The following is an 18,681-nucleotide window of genomic DNA, read 5'->3' on the forward strand; positions in this document are numbered from 1 at the left end:
GCCTGTGGCAAACACCAGAACAGGAGACACTCGATCTCCTGAGCAGTTTGCTGCAGGAATCAGAGTCTGCCGTGGGAGAACATGCCCAGTTCAGGACCTGTGGATGTGCAGCTGTGGAATAATCTCCAAAACTGATAAAAGCTACTCTTAATATCACACAAGAGACTCTCCCTCATAATTCCACATTAACAAATGAATAGTAGACCTTGTAGCAATCCCATTTCTTTAAAAAACACAACCTGTATGCATACCACACCTGCCGGTTCAACACAACCTGTATGCATACCACACCTGCACATTTTTCACACCACTGGCCCTCACATTTCTTTCATGCTCTTTGGGCCTTTGGTGCTCCATGGTACTCTTTCCAAGTATGTGAGAGATAGACTGAAAATGCAGAGAAAGCTCAGTGCACACCAGTTGTCCTACCTTGGACATCAGTCACCTCCTGTAGTCTGGGACGCTGTGATTCCAGCAAGTTCAAGTCAGCATAAATGACATTTTCGGCCATTCTTGCTCCCCTTTCTTCTTTCCTCTTGCTGCTCTTCTTAGAATGGCACTCTAGAGTGGGTATGACTCAAGCTCCCTCCCCTCTCTAACCTTCAGGAGGAAGTAAGAACTTCGTGCAGGAACGATCCTCTTCCTGTCTTACACACTCTTCTCATGAGAAGTCTACTTCTACTTCATCTTTTGCTAGATGAGTGTTAAATAGAAGTTCATGATCTCCATGTGGCCACCTTTCTTGGGAGCTGGTTCTGGCAGTGTTTCCAAAGCTTCACATATACATACCTTAGTATTTTGACAAGCCAAGCTCTAGTATGTGAAATGGAAAGGATAGGAAAAGTACAGAGATCCAGAATTCAGCTCCAGGAAGAAGAGGGAAGCTCTCCAGGTGGACCCACAGCACATCATGGAGAGCAGCCCTGTGGAGTCCAGAAGGCAGTGCTCTCAAAAGCAGATGCCTGACAGCAGGACATATTTGCCCCTGATCCTTAAAGAAATGTACCCAACTCTGCTGAAACAGGTCCCTGCCAAGCCTCAGGACCATTATGTGTCTGCAGCTCTGAAACCAGAACCAGGCTGACTTGCTGTGTGGGGTTTGTGCAGCTCAGAATGTTCTTCCACCCTGTATGTAAATTCTGATGGCAAATGGGGATTCATAGAGGGGGATTCATCCAGACTGTTTTGGGAAGTGCAAAAGGTGCTTAATATGCAAATATAGCATCTGGAATAGCTTAGCCTAAACAAGGTAAGCCCTTGGCTTTCCAGGTTTTCTTTTCCCACATGATTAGTGCTTTCATGGAGGAGCTATGTGGACATTATGCTGTGAATAACTGTTAGAGGAAATATCCTAGCTCATAGCAAACAAACCCCATCCTGGGGCACATCAAACAACTCACCAGCCTGTCAGAGTTTTTGTAAAACTGGAACTCATAGGTTTGCTACATGACAGTGTATAAAGTCTATTTTTCACAAAACACCAAATCATTGCCTCATTGTTACCAGGAATTCAGCAGGTAAATTCCCTGCCATGCAGTCACCAGCAGATGTGGCAGGACTAATATTAGATTCAATCACATCATTTAGTAACTAAGGATTGTAGTTTTCTATGCTGATTTAAGTCCAGGGATTATGAGGACAGGTTACTGGCATTTCAGTGATCATTATCTAGTCCCAAGTTATCCTCATAGCTGTAGCTATGCATAGCTTAATTATTAAATCCAGTATTTTCAGAGCTGGTCCAGAGGAGGCCACCAAGATAATTAGAGGGATGGAGCACCTCTCCTATGAGGAAAGGCTAAGAGAATTGGGATTGTTCAGCCTGGAGAAGAGAAGGCTTCAGGGTGACCTAATTGCAGCCTTCCAGTACCTGAAGGAACCTACAGGAAAGATGAAGAGAGACTATTTACAAGGGTGACAGAACAAGGGTCAAGGGCTTCACGCTAACAGAGAGTAGGTTCAGATTAGAATTTAGGAAGAAATTGTTCCCTCTGAAGGTGGTGAGACACTGGCACAGGCTCCCCAGAGAAGTTGTGGCTGCTCCATCCCTGGCAGTGTTCAAGGCCAGGGTGGATTGGTCTCTGAGCAACCTGGTCTAGTGGGAGGTGTCCCTGCCCATGTCAGATGGGCTGGAACTAAATGATCTTCAAGGTCCCCTCCAACCCAAACCATTCAATGATTCTATGATTACTGTATTCCTGTCTTTACTGCATTACAGGACATTGCTTTTCTGATTCAGAACGAACCATGTTAGAAATTGTATTTTTAAAAAATAAAATAAATACCAATACTAATTGAACTTATCTCTTCCAAAGCGACACAATTTTTTATTATGTTAGGATCTTTTCAGGGCCATCAGATGTGAAACACCCTGCTGCCAGGGGGGAATTACAGAGGTTTCCATAGTGGGCCAATGATGTGACCTGGTGTTATGTGCCTCACTTTTCGTACTCAGAGGCCAAGATAAGCCAAGCAAACACCAGCTGTGTGAGAGAAAGAAGAGGAAGTGAAGCAGTTTCTTTGGTGGTTGATGACTCTGAAGTGTCTATTGCAGTGACCCTCAGATCTGATAGGGAGACATGTCCAGAAATATTGTGACAGGCAGCCTGCTCTGGAATACTGATATCTCTGATGAGACCACTCTCATTTCTCTGGAGCTCCTGGGGATGGAAGGAAAGGGAGAAAAATAAAATTACGTTATCTGTTCTTAAGTTGGGAGCCACAAGACTCTTGCATAACACTGCAAGTTCTGGCTGCATTTTAGTCAGTGCTCTTGCTGTCTGGATGTGTAACTGTCCATCTCAGGGAAAGTCACAACATGAGTGTCCCCTCTGACAGCACAGAAGCTTTCTGAGAGAGGAGAAGAAAATGGAATCTTGATCCTTCCTCAGTTTAAGAGATTTCCCCCCTAACTTTCCTCTAGGATAAGTATATACAGTCTGATGAACAGAAATGTAGTCAATAAGTAAGAGCCAGGAAGCTGTGTTCCATGGATGTGGATTTTCTGGATCATCCCTTTGTATGCACATAGTCTGAGGGACCTTCAGCAGTATTTTATTGGTCATTCTGTCAAAAATGCCCTGCTATGGCATCCCCCGCAGGCACTGTTACATTACCAAGGCTCAAAAGTGGTTTTTCCCTTTGGAGAATAATTTTTAGCTCTTTAGTTCAAAGTTAAGTGATGACTAAATATGTTTTGGACTGCAACTGCATAGCCATAGCTAAGCCGTGAATAGCTGGTGTTATCCAAGATATTGTGTGTTGTCTCTATCTCTCAGCTATGCTTTGCTCTCAGAACATGAGAGCCAAGTCCATTTCCCCTCCCACAAGTTGCTCCAAAGTGTGTCTTACATTGATGGTTTTAATCACGACCACTTGGTTTGCCTCCTTGGCAGCTTTCTCTGCAATTTTGACAGTATCATCATCCCAGTCAACAAAGTTCATGGCCATCATTCCTTCCAATGCACTGAGAAAAGAGGAAAGGGCAATAGGGAAGTGAAGACAAATCATGAGAAGACAAGAGAAGAGGGGGAAAAATGGAAGGGAAAGAAGTGATAAAGGAGAACAGATTGCTAAAGTATCACAGTTAATAGATTCCTGCAACAAGTACGTTCAGCTTGTCAGGTCCAGGTACATGGCTCTATCAGCAACTTATAATTTTCATTCTATCTTTTATTTGCCATTCTTTGCAGCTACATTTTCCTCTGCTACTTCAGAAACACATTGTCTCAGGACTCACTCTGAGGCCTCCTGCTTGACTGTGTGTGCAACATACAAAATGTCTGGGTAGCCCATGCAACTGGAGATGTTGTTACGAGGGTAGTAGAAGAGGAATGCAAGGCACATCTCATTCATGGTGCTTAGCCCACCCTGCAAAGAAACAAGGATGACTCAGAGGTCTGCTGAGACATGAGGAGGCAACCATTTCTCCTCAGGAAAGCACTCATTTTCACAGTGCATGCAGATCCTGTCTGGTGGAAAAAACCCAAAAGAATTAATTTTTCTGACAGTTGGAAACGGAGAATCAAAATACCCTCACGCAAACTAATATATAGGTTGCTCTGTGGTTTTGTAAACAGACTGATATATAGGTTGCTCTGTGGTTTTGTAACCTAAATCATAGAATCAGCAAGGTTGGAAGTGACCTCTAAGATCATCAAGACCAACTGTTAACCTGTCACAGCTGTAATGTCTAAAACATATCTTCCAACACCAGGTCCAGACACCTCTTAACATTTTCTAACACCAGGTCCAGACACCTCTTAAACACTTCTCTGGATGGTGACTTCACCACCTCTCTGGGAGCCTATTCCAATGCCTGAGCAGATCTGCTTATTCTGTTCTTCAGAAAAACTACAATATTTTATTTCACTCTACAAGATCTCAAAAGCTGAAACTTGAAAAACTTCAATTAAAACATTCAGAGAATTAACTGAGTGTGACATCCAGATCGAAATTTTCCAGTTGATGGCTGGGTTGGAACAAACCCAGCCATACCAAACCATGCTGTTCTCTGTCATTATAAACTCTGTAATGCTCTTTAGATCAAATCTCAGCTTTTTTTGCACTTTTCTAAGAGCAATAATGTCATTAACTCCTCTGCATGGCTTATGTTCTAAAATAAGTTGTGAATCTTGAGCATGACAATAGCTGTTTATGCATGAAGTTCTGCAACACTGATGTCTGGTCTGAATAAGAACTGAAATGAATGTCTTCATGTTTTGAGAGATCCAGACCAGATCCAGCTGCCAGATTCTGTCAGTTTCTATATTTGACTTCTGTCTGTTGACTAAATCTGAGTGTTCAATGATTGAAAACCAACTCAGCTGCAAGTTCTCTACTCTCACTTGACATTTTGGACAAGAGTTAGCTTCTAGAGTATTAGATACAAGATACCTTTAGGACCTGTTCAAAACCCTGTAGTAGGAGGGTCTTGCTGAAGAAATGCCTCAGTATGTGTATGACATTGTGTCTGACACAAGAAGCTTTAGCCAGGGTAGTAATTTGCCTGGGGAAGACATATGTCTGCCCAAAAGATTTTAATGGTGATTTATACATAGGAAAACAAACTTACAAAAGTAACCCCTGACCGATCCAGTGTTTGAAAGTTGCATTCAGTCAGGATTTCATCCCCCTAGGAACAAGCAGGGCACACTGTCAGAGCAGAACAGGCAAAATACACAAGACAACAGCTCACAACATTGGGAACCAGAAAACGGCATCGTGAAAGCAACAGACCACAGCCTGAGGTGGAACAAAGGATAGAATATGTCAATGTGCTCTGACACCCCTGATGCTTGCCACCTCCCCAGCCTGCCTGCCCAGTGCTACATCCCAGGAGAGGATCATACTGGTTTAATTGTGAGGATTTCCTTCGTGTCCCGAATTTCCTGCAGCCTGAAGTCATACTTATTGTCCTCACAGATGATCCTCAGCTGCTCACCGTTCCTGGGGAGGACAAACAAAGGGAGAAGTGTGTAATGATTCCAGAGAGGGGTGTGAAATAACTGATTTTTGGATGAAATAAACAGAAACAAGAAAAATCCCCTCCAGAAATCATGCCTGATCTCTTTCGTATTGTAACTCACAGAACACATTTTCAGTCCCAAGCATACACTTGAAATTTCTCATCCAACATTCCGTGGTCTTGAGTCCAAATATGGACTTTTAGTGTTTCAGTAATTGTTGTGCCTTGAAACTTTTGCTTTTCAGATGACAGTCTCAAGTCCCAGAAGTAAGAGCTCCAACACTTGCATTACAAAACACATTTCTAAATATAAAGACTCTCTTGCCCTAGCAGAGTAGAATTTGCAGGTTGTTCTTGCATCCCTTTCAGGTGCAGAAGTACCACATGTGAATTCTTCCTTGCTGTTTCTACAGTGCTTTGTATATTGCTTCTTAGGAGGTCTCTGCTTTGCTTGATCTCCCCTGAGCCTCCTTTTTTCAGGCTAAACGTCCCCAGCTCCCTCAGCCTCTTCTCATTAGACCTACTCTCTAGAACCTTCTCCAGCTCTGTTCCTCTTCTCTGGACATGCTCCAGTGCCCCAATGTCTTTCTTGAAGTGAGAGAGGCCAGAACAGTACTCAAGTTGTAGCCACATCAGTGCTATGCTGCAGACCATGACTGATTATTTTCATAGCTTGAAATTGAGAATTTATGTCTCAGTGGGCTGGGGTGTCTTCACACAGTGCATAGGAGTGCTGAAATTCTTAGCATGGGAGAATGGTGAAGGAAATCAAACCCAGTGGGTTTTGCCCACACAGCCCACGGGAACTTGTAGTTCAGGGTGAGTCTGAGTAGCAGGACAAAGTGCAAGAGCACTGCTAGCAGATGAATTGTGTGGAGGAACAGCAGCCCAGTGCTTGAGCTCACTGCCTGGACCACTGTAATTTAACAGGAGGTACAGTCCTGGTCTCTTACTATTTGCTGAGCTGACCCTTCTCTCCCTGGGAGCTAGTTCATTATACTACATTTCAGGCATTGCAGAGTCACCTGCACTAACAGACAGATGGAAACTAACCTGAGAACACCATTCTCATCCACTCAAGCCCAAGAGGCAGGGACTGGTCCAGCAATACTGTGTTTCCTTCTCTTACCGGTATTGAACGACTTTCACTCCTCTGCCAGACAGGTGAGTGTGAAGCAGATAGGCAAAGACATGGAGATCTGGAACCAGCATCCCATTCATCTGCAGTTCAAAACAGAGAACATCAGAGCCTGACAACCAGAGCATAGCATTACCCTTTAGGCCTACCCATCAAGTCAAAAGCTTGATGGAACTTGTATAAATGCCAGTTTGACTTTTTTTTTTAAAGAGGAGGCTTAAGACCATTTTATTCTGTGGGTCAAAAATCACTCCTCTGGCTTTAGGTACTCTGGCATAGTTGCCTGAGTTTGTGATATCTCATGCTGGGTACTGAAGGATATATTGCTATAGGCCAAAATACAAATACATCATACAGAAGAGGTAATAGGTTAACATGCAGATATATGAACTCTTAGAAAGAGCAGAAAATAGGAAGCAGAAATTGGAAGACACTGATCAATGGGCCATTGAAAGAACCATCAAAATGTAAACCTTAAAAGGTTTAAAAAAAATCTTGGAAAATTGATGAAAAGAAAAACAAGATTACTGCTGGTCTCAAATCTATGGGTTGTTCAAGGGGGATTGTGGGACTATGCAAAAGTTATTATTGGGCACTTAGGGAAGAGGTCAAAATTAGGAAAAGAGAGAGACAAACATAGGAAAATGAAGAAAAGAAAAGGGAAGTCTAGCTGTACTTATGCAGACCAGGCAGCACATCTGGCCAAATGTGGTTCCTGACTGCTGCAATCTAGACTATTTTCTTAAACTCTGTTCCCAGCTGTTTTCTGTGTGAGTGTGTTCTTTTTACTATGTATATGTGTGTGTCTCTGGTTTTGGGGTGGGATGGTTCACTAAGGAACTTCCAGCTGGAAAGACCCAAGGTCCAGGCCAGAAGCTGCATAAAAGGACTCTGGATCTGGGCATAGATGCTGAAAGGGCTTATGAAACTGTAAGAAACCCACAAATATGATTAAATATGGGATCTGAGTGAGTGAGTGTATGGTTATGTTCCTTTAGTGAACTTTAAGCCTCATTAGCCGCAGAGGAGAAAGAGGATTGGATAATTCGTGTCCTCCATGCTTATGTGGGCATTGTTCATGCCTGCAAAATTATAGTACTGCTGGTAATTCGTGTCCTCCATGCTTACGTGGGCATTGCTCATGCCTGCAAAATTATAGTACTGCTGACTGTATTGATCTGTTTGTGGCCAGCTGAGTCTGCCCTGTGTGTGCTTGGGTGGGGGACATCTGTACCTCTGGAGTTTGCCCCCAGCCTTGGCACCAGCTGGGCCTGGGGATGGGGAAAGTGGCAACCTCACATCTAGCAGTCCTGGACCGACCTGTGAATCACCTGGGTCCTACAAACCACCAGACCTGATTATTGCTAACAGCCTCTCTTGCTGTGTTTTGAGGGATGTCAGATCTCTGCTCTTGAGGTATCTCACTGACCTCAGAGAGAGCACCACATCCTCCCAACCCTGTACCTGCCTTCTTGCACCAGGATGACACAACTGTGGTAGCACAAAGGCCTCTTGCGTGTGGTAGAGCAGGAAACCCTTGGGCTTGGGAAGTCACTAGGTCCTTCAGGGTTCACTTTCAGTTAGGTGGGGTGAATGGGTGGTCAAGCCATGGTTTCTGACATGCTTACACAGCTCTGCTAATGCTTTTAGGCCTAATGATGGATTTCTGCTGAGCAGTGTTATTGGAAAAGACACTAATTATGCAACATGCAGAAACGGAGTCTGAGATAGCACCCTGCACCAAATGGCTTTTAGATGTGCCTAGACCAAGGTGAAAGCCCAAAGTGAGAAAGATCAATAAGAATTTTGTATGGCTTTCCCCACACTCACTTCGTCGAACTGGCTGGAATTGCAAAGACCGTAAGATCTGTAGGATTCTGCTCCAGGAGGAATGAAATGTGCAGGGAAAATGAAGACACCTGTTTGCAGAACCCCCACATCATATTTCCGTAGCTCTGGTGTGTAGTAGATTCGTATCCCTGAGCTGTCAATCAAGCCTGTAAAAGAAAAATGACCTCTCCTTTAGCAATGATTCCAGAAACATCAGAAGTGGAACCTGAAAGGACAACACATAGAATCATAGAAACAGAATGGTTTGGGTTGGAGGGGACCTTAAAGAACATCTAGTTCTCACCCCACTGCCAAGGGCAGGGACACCTTCCACTAGACCAGGTTGCTCAGAGACCAAGCCAACATGGCCTTGAACACTGCCAGGGATGGAAGAACCACAGCTTCCCTGGGCAACCTGTGCCAGTGTCTCACCACCCTCACAGCCAAGACTTTCTTCCTAATATCCCAAAACCTACTCTCTGTCAGTGTGAAGCCATTTCCCCTTGTTCTGACACTCCACGCCCTTGTAAATAGTCTCTCCCCATCTTTCTTGTAGGCTCCTTCAGGTACTGGAAGGCTGCAATTAGGTCACCCCAAATTGTTCTCTTTTCCTGGCTTAACAATCCCAATTCTCTCAGCTTTAGCTCATAAGAGAGGTGCTCCATGACTTTCCTTTCCCAATTCCAGGTTCAGAGGAGGCACAGAAAGGCCCAAGCCCTCTACACAACCCCCAGTGGTATGGTCACTGCAATTTACAGCCTCAAAGTTGCAAGTTGTGCAGTTGCAGAGATCTTTACTCATAGTGCATCTGGATCAAGCCCTGCTTATAGTCTCAGATGACTCCTGCCAAATCATTTCAGACTTTTCTTCTCCTTCTGTAAAATGATATCAAATAACATGGTGGGATTCTTCATCACCTGCTGTAGGTATTGAGTGCTGGAGGTCATGGTAAAAGCCTAAGGGCTTATTATTAAGCTCTCAGGACTCCATCCTGACCCCAATGCACTATTTCTCCCACAGCCACTCTGCTCCTTTCCCTCATTTTCCTGATGTTTCTCTTAACACTCCTGCTCATATTGTAGCAGGAAGGTGTACTCAGCTGGTTTGATGTTAAGACATGTCCAATCTAAGCAGATGTAACTGCCTATGTTTTTTAAGTTTCTCCTGAATGGAAGCCCAGTCCAGTTTCTTCTTACTGTCCTGACAGTTGTACCAAGCAACATATGAAAGTCTTTCATGCAGAAACTAGTTTCTAATAGGCTTGTAGGTGAGGTTTGAGGCTTCCATCTTGAGGCTGCTCTTTGTCAGACAACTGCACAGCATTACTCACCTGGTAACAAGTCAAGATTGCTGTAATGGATTTCCAGTCGTATGTACTGAGGGTCCCAAGGTGTCCCTATGGAAACTGCAGCTTCATCTGGAAATTGATAGGACTTGTGGAAAGAGGAAGAGGAAGAATAAAAGTATATGAAATAGTTAGTTTTTAACTCTTCTCTGTCATTTCGTGATTGAAAACTTACAAAAAGAAAGCTATTTTCTTGTGTCTCTGAGTATTTATCTAGACATTGTTAGAAATCAAAACGTGAGAAATTCTGCCAGTTCCATTTCTCTTCCTCTGAATTGGAGCAAAGAAGAATTTCAGTATCTGCTTTTCATTTATTCTATTGATTTGTTTAATTTTTAATTTTTATACTATGGTTAATAGGAAATGGTTATAGTATGTGTACACTCTTGCAGCAGATTTCATATCTGTATTGGCACTGCATAATACAAAATCTAAATAAAATGTGTATAAAGGTTTTGTGTAAAACCTGTCTCCTTTCTCCACCATCCCCATGTCCATGCATACCATAGAAATACAAAATGCATTTTGGTCTGAAAGGCACAGAATAGATTCTAAAATTTATGCCACTCAGACTCTTCAAACTTGGCCACTCAGTCAGAAGAACCAGCTTCACTGATCTTTTAATTTTACTTTATTGAAATAGAGACAAAGTCAGTAGGAAAAAAGCAGAAAGTAATACACTTCTTTCAGTTGTGCTAGACTAACATGAGGAGAATTTTGTGCAATTAACGGCAACATTATTAAAAGGTCAAATGAAAGTCTTAGTATGTGACATATAATACTTGTTTAAGGCAGATATGGTAATAACAGACACATACACAGAGTATCAACAGCAACATCACCTGATGCAGCACAAGTAGAGTTGAATGGGGACAGTATGAGGAAACTTCACCAGTTTGGTTGGCCCTGCAGGACTGTGGGGTCTTACTAGAGAAGCTGACAACAAGGGTATTGCTGTTCATAGCAAGAAATAGGGAAGGGAATGGGCCCTGCAGACTCACCTCTCCTCCAACAGCCCAGCCCACAAGGACCTGAGAGCACAGGGAAAAATCTGGATTGGCTCCATAGCAATCACCTATGCCACTGGGTAGGATGCTGGAGTTGCCACAGGCATAAACAAGAATATGATGAACCAAGGTTATATTGTGGGATGTTATTACAGGTTCAAACTGTAACCAAGAAAAAGAGTCAAAAATATTATTGTCAACTCTAAAATATTTCTTTCCTGGGCAGTAAATTATACCGTAGAAAAACAGATACGATCTCATTCACTCAATGGACAGTAAACTGCATGATGGTTTAACTACTCATTTTGGTATGCACTGAACAGAGTCCATTTTTCCAGGAAGGATTTGCATCTTCATTTAAAGCACTCGCCCTTGATCAGAATCACAGGGGTGACCCATTATGCTGGGCAGTGTGGTTCCAGACTAGAATTATAGTTTACTTCATACACCATTTTATTGGCTGCAAAGCTGGATAAGGGACCTTGATTTCAGGCTCACTAGAATTCACTGCTCCCTCAGTTGTGCCAAAACTACTTTAACCAAGATAGCTTAAAGTAAATACCACAAATAACTTGAATCTGTTCATTAACCACTGTACTTTTTACCAGCACTGATGAGATCAGGCCTAAAAATCCTGATGACTGACAAACTCCTGAGTTTGTTCTGAAGAGGTACCTGTTACATTCTTTTTTCCAGCCCATACAAAGTCTTTCTTATGAAATTTTGCCTTATACCATTCCAGTGGAACATCTGTTTTTAAACCTTCAAAACCCACAAAACTAAGAAGGGTTGCATGACCTTGACGCAAAGTTATCTTCATTTGAGAAGAAAGTTAGGATTGCTTTGTAAAGTTCCTGCTTCTTTTCTTTGCTCTTCAATTTTGCATATTTAGTCTTGAAAACAGGACAGCAAAAATCTTAGTTATGCCTTTTTTAACAGATATTCTTAGTCATCTCCAAGGTCAAAAGCAAAATTCCTTTCAATACAGATCCTTCTGGAGGATCCTTTTGCTTTCAAAGATACCAATAGGTAACATGGCCTGAGCTCCCTACACTGAGCCATCAGACTTCATAGAGCCATAGAACATCCTAAGTTGGAAGGGACCCACATGGACCATCAAGTCCAACTCCTGACCCTGCACAGCACAGGCCCAGGAATCCCAGCATGTCCCTGACAGCATTGTCAAAACACCTGAGCTCTGTCAGGCTTGGAGCCATGACCACTGCCCTGGGGAGCTGTTCCAGTGCCCAAACACCCTCTGGGGGAAGAACCTTTTCCTAATATCCAACCTAACCCTCTCCTGTCACAGCTTTGTGCCATTCCCTTGGGTCCTGCCACTGGTCACTGGAGAGAAGAGATCAGTGTTTGCTCCTCTGTTTCCCTTTGTGAGGAAGTTGTATACAACAATGAGGTCTCCCCTCAGTCTCCTCTTCTCCAGGCTGAACAAACCAAGTGACCTCAGTCACTCTTTGCATGACTTGTAGCAAAGTTTCTTCAGGTATGATGCATATAAAGACAAAGGTACTTCCAAAGCTGGAAAAACAGACAGGTCTTATCACCACACAAGCCCAAACACATTAACTGCCTCATCCTGAATCTTATCTCCACACAAACCCAAACACATTAACTGCCTCATCCTGATGGCAGTGAGGAACAGATTAAATGCTCCTAAATTTATACAGAAATGCTGTAAAATACTTTTATGCATTATTGAAGAAGTCTGAGCTGGCCTGTTTCTCCCCAGTAAGGCAACCTGTGAGTTTACCTTGTAGATGTGGTGTTTCTGCTTGACCATGGGCAGTGGGATAAAGGTACAGGCATACGTCGTTTCTTCTACTGGAACAGCAAACTGGAAAAGAAACACACGAGTCACCTGAAGAGTCCCTTGAGGAAACTCAGAAGCCAAAGGGATGCAGTGCAAGGAGAATGAGACCCAGAAATGGAGAGGGCAGGAAATATGGATGATGCATTTAGCAAGCGACTGCTTGGGTTTTCATAGAATCCAAACCACAGAATGGCCTGGGTTGGAAGGGACCTTAAAGATCATCTAGTTCCGACCCCCTGCCATGGGCAGGGACACCTTTCACTAGACCAGGTTGCTCAGAACTCCATCCACCCTGGTCTTAAACCCTGCCAGGGATGGGGCAGCCACAGCTTCTCTGGGCAACCTGTGCCAGTGCCTCAGCACCCTGATATTGGGATAGTGTGTGTTTCCCATGAAACTATGATGGGAAGTAGTAAATATCTTCAGTATATTATAGGTATTTTTATATGGGCATATATGTATGGCACAATGAACCTGGATGTCTGTGCAAATAATTATATTGCAATTCAGTAGCACCAGTCTGTGTTTGGCACCCTAAATATTTCTTCTGCTTCCTAGTGGTCCCTTCCAACCCAAAATGTTCTATGGTTTGTCAGCTTCACCAAATTTTCTTCCTTCAGTCTCAATTTTTTTTCTTTCAGATGTTTGGGTTTTTTTTCCCATCTGGGAATTGCATTACTAATTTGCCTATTGTAACATGAATTGAGTGTAGGAAACATTCATCCAGTTCAATCAATGTCTTTATCGCTGGTTTTCTGGAGTCACAAGCACAACACATGATTGCACTAATCCCACAAATCCTAACATAAAAATAGTGCCCCTCTTTATTGCCCACACTGATCAGCAGATTCTGCTGCATCTTCAGCGTGTGCTGACTGTGTGGGCCGATGCTGTTTGAAGAAGGAAGGTGCAATACCACACTGAGTTGGTACTTTTGAACTCCATTTGACAAGGATGGTGCATGTACCATGGGGGGATGCTAATGGGAGGTTCCAGCTACCCTCATAAATCCTTTTATGTGATACTGAGCTGCTGCATGACTTAATACTGGAGGTAGCACACTCGATTCGGCTTTTCTGAGCACTTAACAAGACTTGTCACAGAGCATTTAAATGTATACCCATTATTTCTCTTCTCTGTGACATTGTGTGCTTCCCACGAAGATAATGAGTATCTTCTGTGTATTGTAGATATTTTTACACAGGTCTATATGGATGGGACAATGAACCAGGATGTCTGTGCTGACATTCGTATTACAATTCAGTAGCACCAGTCTGTGTTTGGCTCCATAAAGTCTAGCGAAGGGAACGGGCAATGTTACAGCATTTTCCTACCAAATAAGCCCTTTACCCTTCACACAGCATGCCTTCCATTCCCACCTCATTCCTACTCTTGCCAGCTCTATTTCCATGTTTCCAAGATGAGTCATGTCCATCTTTCGGCCTGCGCAATCCAAATCTCCAACATGGGCATGATCAACTTTACAAAGAAAGACAGAGGAAAGGGAAATTTTGAACATACTAAACAAAGTTCTTGTCCAATACTTACGTTGTCCAGCCTCAGGTCATAGGTGAAGAATACTTTGGGGTCAGTTGAGTCAGATGGGCTTTTGTACCTCATCAGGAAAAGAGATCTGGAAAATCTTTGGCTTTTAAAGAATTGGACTGTGTCATCAGTGCCAAATGCAGCAACAAGATGGGCTGTGTCCATCTGAAATGGAAGTGTTTCACTGGCAAATCTTTTTCAGTCTTCCCCATCAACCACACACGACAAACCTCTTTCAGTCTTCCCCATCAACCACACACACGTTTTCACCCTATATCACATACCCTATACTCACATTATAAAACAATCCACATACTAATCCCCATGCTACCCATGTGCAATTAGAAGTCACCTAAAATAACACAACAGTGTCTATATATGCAGAGTTCTGAAATTTGTATGTTTGTGAACTTTGGCAAAGCATATTTTTGAAAAATCTCTGACTCAAAACACCAATTTGGGTTGGCTAAGCTGTAAGTCAGTCAACACCAATATGAAGCTCTTCCAAGAGAGAAGGACTGAGATTTTAAGAACATTCTGCATTTGCTAAACACAATATTTTTGCCAAAATACTGCCTTACATTAGGCAATAGAAATTTTATCTCCCACACTATATTTTTTTTTGTAATGTGGCAAATGAGAGACAAAGAAATGAGCAGGATTTTGAATAGCACTCTTCAAGCTTAAGAAAACGTTGGGTTTTATATATTCCCAATTTTTTGATGAAAATTACTATAAGAAAACCTCAGTGACATCAAAGTAGTGCCCTTGGAATAGGTGTTGTAAATGTGGCCATATGGTTTCATATGTTTCTTTAATTCCTGTTATTGCACTGTTGTGAGAAAAAAGCCCTGTCACTCTCAGATCTGATCTGGGGGATTTAGGAATATGATGGGAAATGACAGCAGGTTTATTTGGGGTGTTGCTTGAGCAACTTCCTTTCTTACTGTGATATCCAGGTCATTTGTGTCACACGTCCGGAGGTGACGTTTGAACGACATGGTGGTGGAGGTTTTGTTCTCTGTCACTGACAGCAGTTGGTAGTCCTGGCTCTCATCTTCCTCAAGGGTTGCCTCACCTTCCATGTGACAATCCTGGAAAAGGAACAGTGGTCAAAGTGGTCAACAGGAAGAAGGGAACAGCTTCCTCAAACGATCTGTTCCATGGGTTCAGTGGATGTACCGTTCAGATGTAAGACGAACAAATGTGATTTTTTTTGTGGCCACTAACATTCTTGCTTACTGAAATGCATCCAGTAAATAACTGGGAGATATTTTCTGAAAAGAGTTGAAAAGAACTGCAATTTTGGTGGGAGCAAAATTAATTTTTAATATAAACATGAGTTTCTGCTACCAGTGCAGAAAAAAACCCCCTTGCTAATGTTAAAAGTATCTTCTGAAAATAATGGAATATTTAATACTTTTGAAACAAAACATTTCAATTTTTCCTTTCAGGATGTTCTTTTAGGAGAGATTAAGTGCTTTGGGTTTACTCCAAATCAGTTTTTTAAAAAATCATTATTAAAAAATGAGAACAAGTGTTTCTTCTAAATTGAGTATAGTTTTTTTCCTGCAGTCATTCACAGCCAAATGTCTGTGTCACAATCATGAAAAAATTTCAAAAATGGGTATTACAAGAATTGTTTTGCAACCAGCTACTGACCATCAGAAAGGCTAGTCATCTCACCCTCTCCAAAGTTCACCCATTTTTAGATGAGTGCTGAGACATATTTCATGCAAAACACACTTTACTGTGGTGTGAAAAGGGAACTGAAAACAGCTGAAATAAAAAAAAACACCATTGTGGTTCTCAAATGTTTCATCAGCATAAGCTTTTTTCCTTTCTATCTCTGGATAACATTAAAGTGTCTGTTTCTCTTTTACAATTAAACCAAAACAAAACAACAGCCTGTTTTTTATTTAGCACTTTTGGTGGCATTTTTTTCCTTTAAACTCCAGCTGCTTTAACATCAGGCATCTATGGTTAGTGGTTGCCTAACAATGGAAAAGACAGCTATGCCCAAAGATGTCCTATCCTATGCCTAAGAGACACATTTGAGACCGTCAGGAAGATGCAAACTTTGGAGGGGAACAGATGTCTCCATTTATTATAGAGGAAAATCAAGTCAGAGAAAAGTCAAAGAGCTTCAGTGAGGGAAAACATGAGAATTTCACATCTGACTCCTGTCTGAACTGACCTCTGGTTGAAGAATTGGATATTACACTCCCAGCAGTCTCTTCTACTTTTGTGGTAGTTGATTCCTTCAGTCATATCTAATTGGTCCAGGCTGTGCTTTTGACTTGTAGATGGGATCAGTTTATTTGCTAAACAACATCATCTAGTGCCATCTGGGATAGCATATATCTCTGGCAGCTGAATGGGTCTGGCAGGCATGGCATAGGACCTGGAGAAGTCTTGGTCTCTTCTGGACTGTCAGGCAGGTCATACTGACCAAGGATCTCAAATGGCATTGGACATATATTTTTTAGGCAGTTATGCCTTTATGTTTTCCAGCCAATCTCACAGAATCATAGAATGACCTGGGTTGGAAGAGACCTTAAAGATCATCTAGTTCCAGCCCCCTTGCTGGGGGTAGGGGCACCTACCACTAGCCCAGGTTGCTCAAAGTCCCATCCAACCTGACCTTGGGCACTGCCAGGGTTGAGGCATCACAACTTCTCTGGGCAACCTGTGCCACTGCCTCACCACCCTCTCAGGGAAGAATTTCTTCCTAATATCTCATCTAAACCTCTCTGCCAGTTTGAAGCCATTCCCCTTTGTCCTGTCACCCCAGGCCCTTGCAAACAGTCTGTCTCCATCTTTCTTACAGGTTCCCTTCAGGCACTGGAAGGTCACAATTAGGTCTCCCCAAAGCCTTCTCTTTTCCAAGCTGGATAATCCCAATTCTCTTAGCCTTTCAATGCACTTTTTTTGTCAATATACTTGGAGTATGACCCTTGGCAAAGGGGGATGCAGAGGAAGTATTTTCAACTTACAGAGAAGTAGATGCTGCCATTTGGGAAGACACCTCCTATCACAATGTCAGATCCAGGCAACTCTCCATGAGGGCTGAATCCAAATGCCACCCAGCCAGTTGTATGGACCTGCAGCTCAAATGTCATCAGCTCCTGATCATCATGGTCCCAGTGGAGGTAGACCATGTTGGAAGGATCCAGGAAAGTGGAGAAACGCAGCGGTGGAGGTGCAAGCTGACCAGAACAAAAGCATGGGAAGAACAAGAGGAAGAACATCCTCTTGATTCTCGAGAAGACAATTGCCATCATCAACAGCACCACTGCAATTCCTGAGTCTTGCTGATACCTTGGGCAAGCTACAAGGGGCCCAGTTTATATGGAAGTGCATGAGGTTGGGCCTGTTGCCAGAAAGGAGGGCTGGAAACCCATTGCTCTATATCCAATTTAAAATGTAGGAAAGATCAACACTTTGTATAACTTGCCCTGGCACCTTGCCTGAGTGAAACTGTACTAGGCCTTCTCATATACACCTTTAAACATTTTAATAGCTGTTTTGTACTACAGAACAGCAAAAAAAAAGGCAAGAAAATGTTTACCTCCTACTCAGTACCCCTGGGGGTGAGTGAATGTTGACTCTTCTCACCAAAGAAAAGGGTCTCATCTGACTAACTCGTCTTTTCATAGCAGATTCTGAAATGAACCTTGATTGTGCCACTCTGGTGTTTGGTGTGATGATTATTGGCAAGTTTGGTGGAAATGGGCTGAGCCTTAGTGCCATGGCTTTTAAGAGCAAGCCACTGTGGCACATAAAAATGTCTCCTTTGATAGCAATTGGGACTGCAGTTGAAGAGTAGAATAAGAAAAATGTCTTTGCTCCATGTGCTATACCTTGGTGGGAATGAGTGGAAGGAGAAAAGTACAACATCTGTTGTCCTGTCCGAGACCTTTCAGTGTAATGACATGAGAGACAAAGACCCTCAGCTGTGTTCTGCCCATCTCTGCCAGGGAAGTGCCTTGTGCTTTGTCTCCAATTTGCCCAGTTGCATAATCCACTACAAAACATAGCCCAGGTCTGTGCATTTTGAAGGATGTGGTAGTTTATCTGTACTTACTTGCTGGGAAAGCCTAGAAAAGCCTATTTGTATTAATCTGCTGGAACAAGTGCTTGCAGAACAGGTGAACAACAGAGAAGGAGAGATACCTGATCTGATCTTCAGGGAGAGAGCTTAAAGAGATCAAATTGCATACAGATTGCTTGAATCCCAGGTCACATTGTTGACAGTCCTGCTGTAGACAGTAAGTATATTTGTGGTTTCTTTTTGGAATTCTCCAATACAATGCTGACATTTTGTATAGTCTCTGCTCCAGAGAGGCCCAAGAGACTGTTCAGGGGGAACTAGGCAGGGCTGAGTGATATGGTAATGCAAAATGAGTATTTGAAGGCTAGTACAGCACAGGGACATCAAAACTGAGAGACTTTGTCCCCTCTGAGTGAAGAAACAAAGGCAGAGTTAATGAGAAAGTGAGGAGGGAAAAAGGCAAGGGAATC

At 42.8% G+C, this 18,681-nt stretch overlaps 1 protein-coding gene across 1 annotated transcript; it reads right to left on the minus strand.

The window, feature by feature from the left end:
• Positions 1-3,351: 3,351 nt before the first annotated feature.
• LOC103801559 (putative DBH-like monooxygenase protein 2) lies at positions 3,352-17,438 on the minus strand (the record flags this gene model as incomplete). Its single annotated transcript, XM_009073976.1, has 12 exons — positions 17,154-17,438; positions 15,105-15,251; positions 14,161-14,322; positions 12,553-12,636; positions 10,782-10,949; positions 9,766-9,868; positions 8,436-8,602; positions 6,597-6,688; positions 5,352-5,448; positions 5,075-5,134; positions 3,740-3,870; positions 3,352-3,466 (listed from the first exon to the last, which is right to left on the minus strand). Coding segments are annotated over exons 1-12 (1,611 nt in total), but the record flags the coding sequence as incomplete, so codon positions are not given.
• Between the last annotated feature and the right edge of the window lie 1,243 nt (positions 17,439-18,681).

Source organism: Acanthisitta chloris, unplaced genomic scaffold (assembly GCF_000695815.1).
Source record: "Acanthisitta chloris isolate BGI_N310 unplaced genomic scaffold, ASM69581v1 scaffold15334, whole genome shotgun sequence".
Taxonomy (NCBI): Eukaryota; Metazoa; Chordata; class Aves; order Passeriformes; family Acanthisittidae; genus Acanthisitta; species Acanthisitta chloris.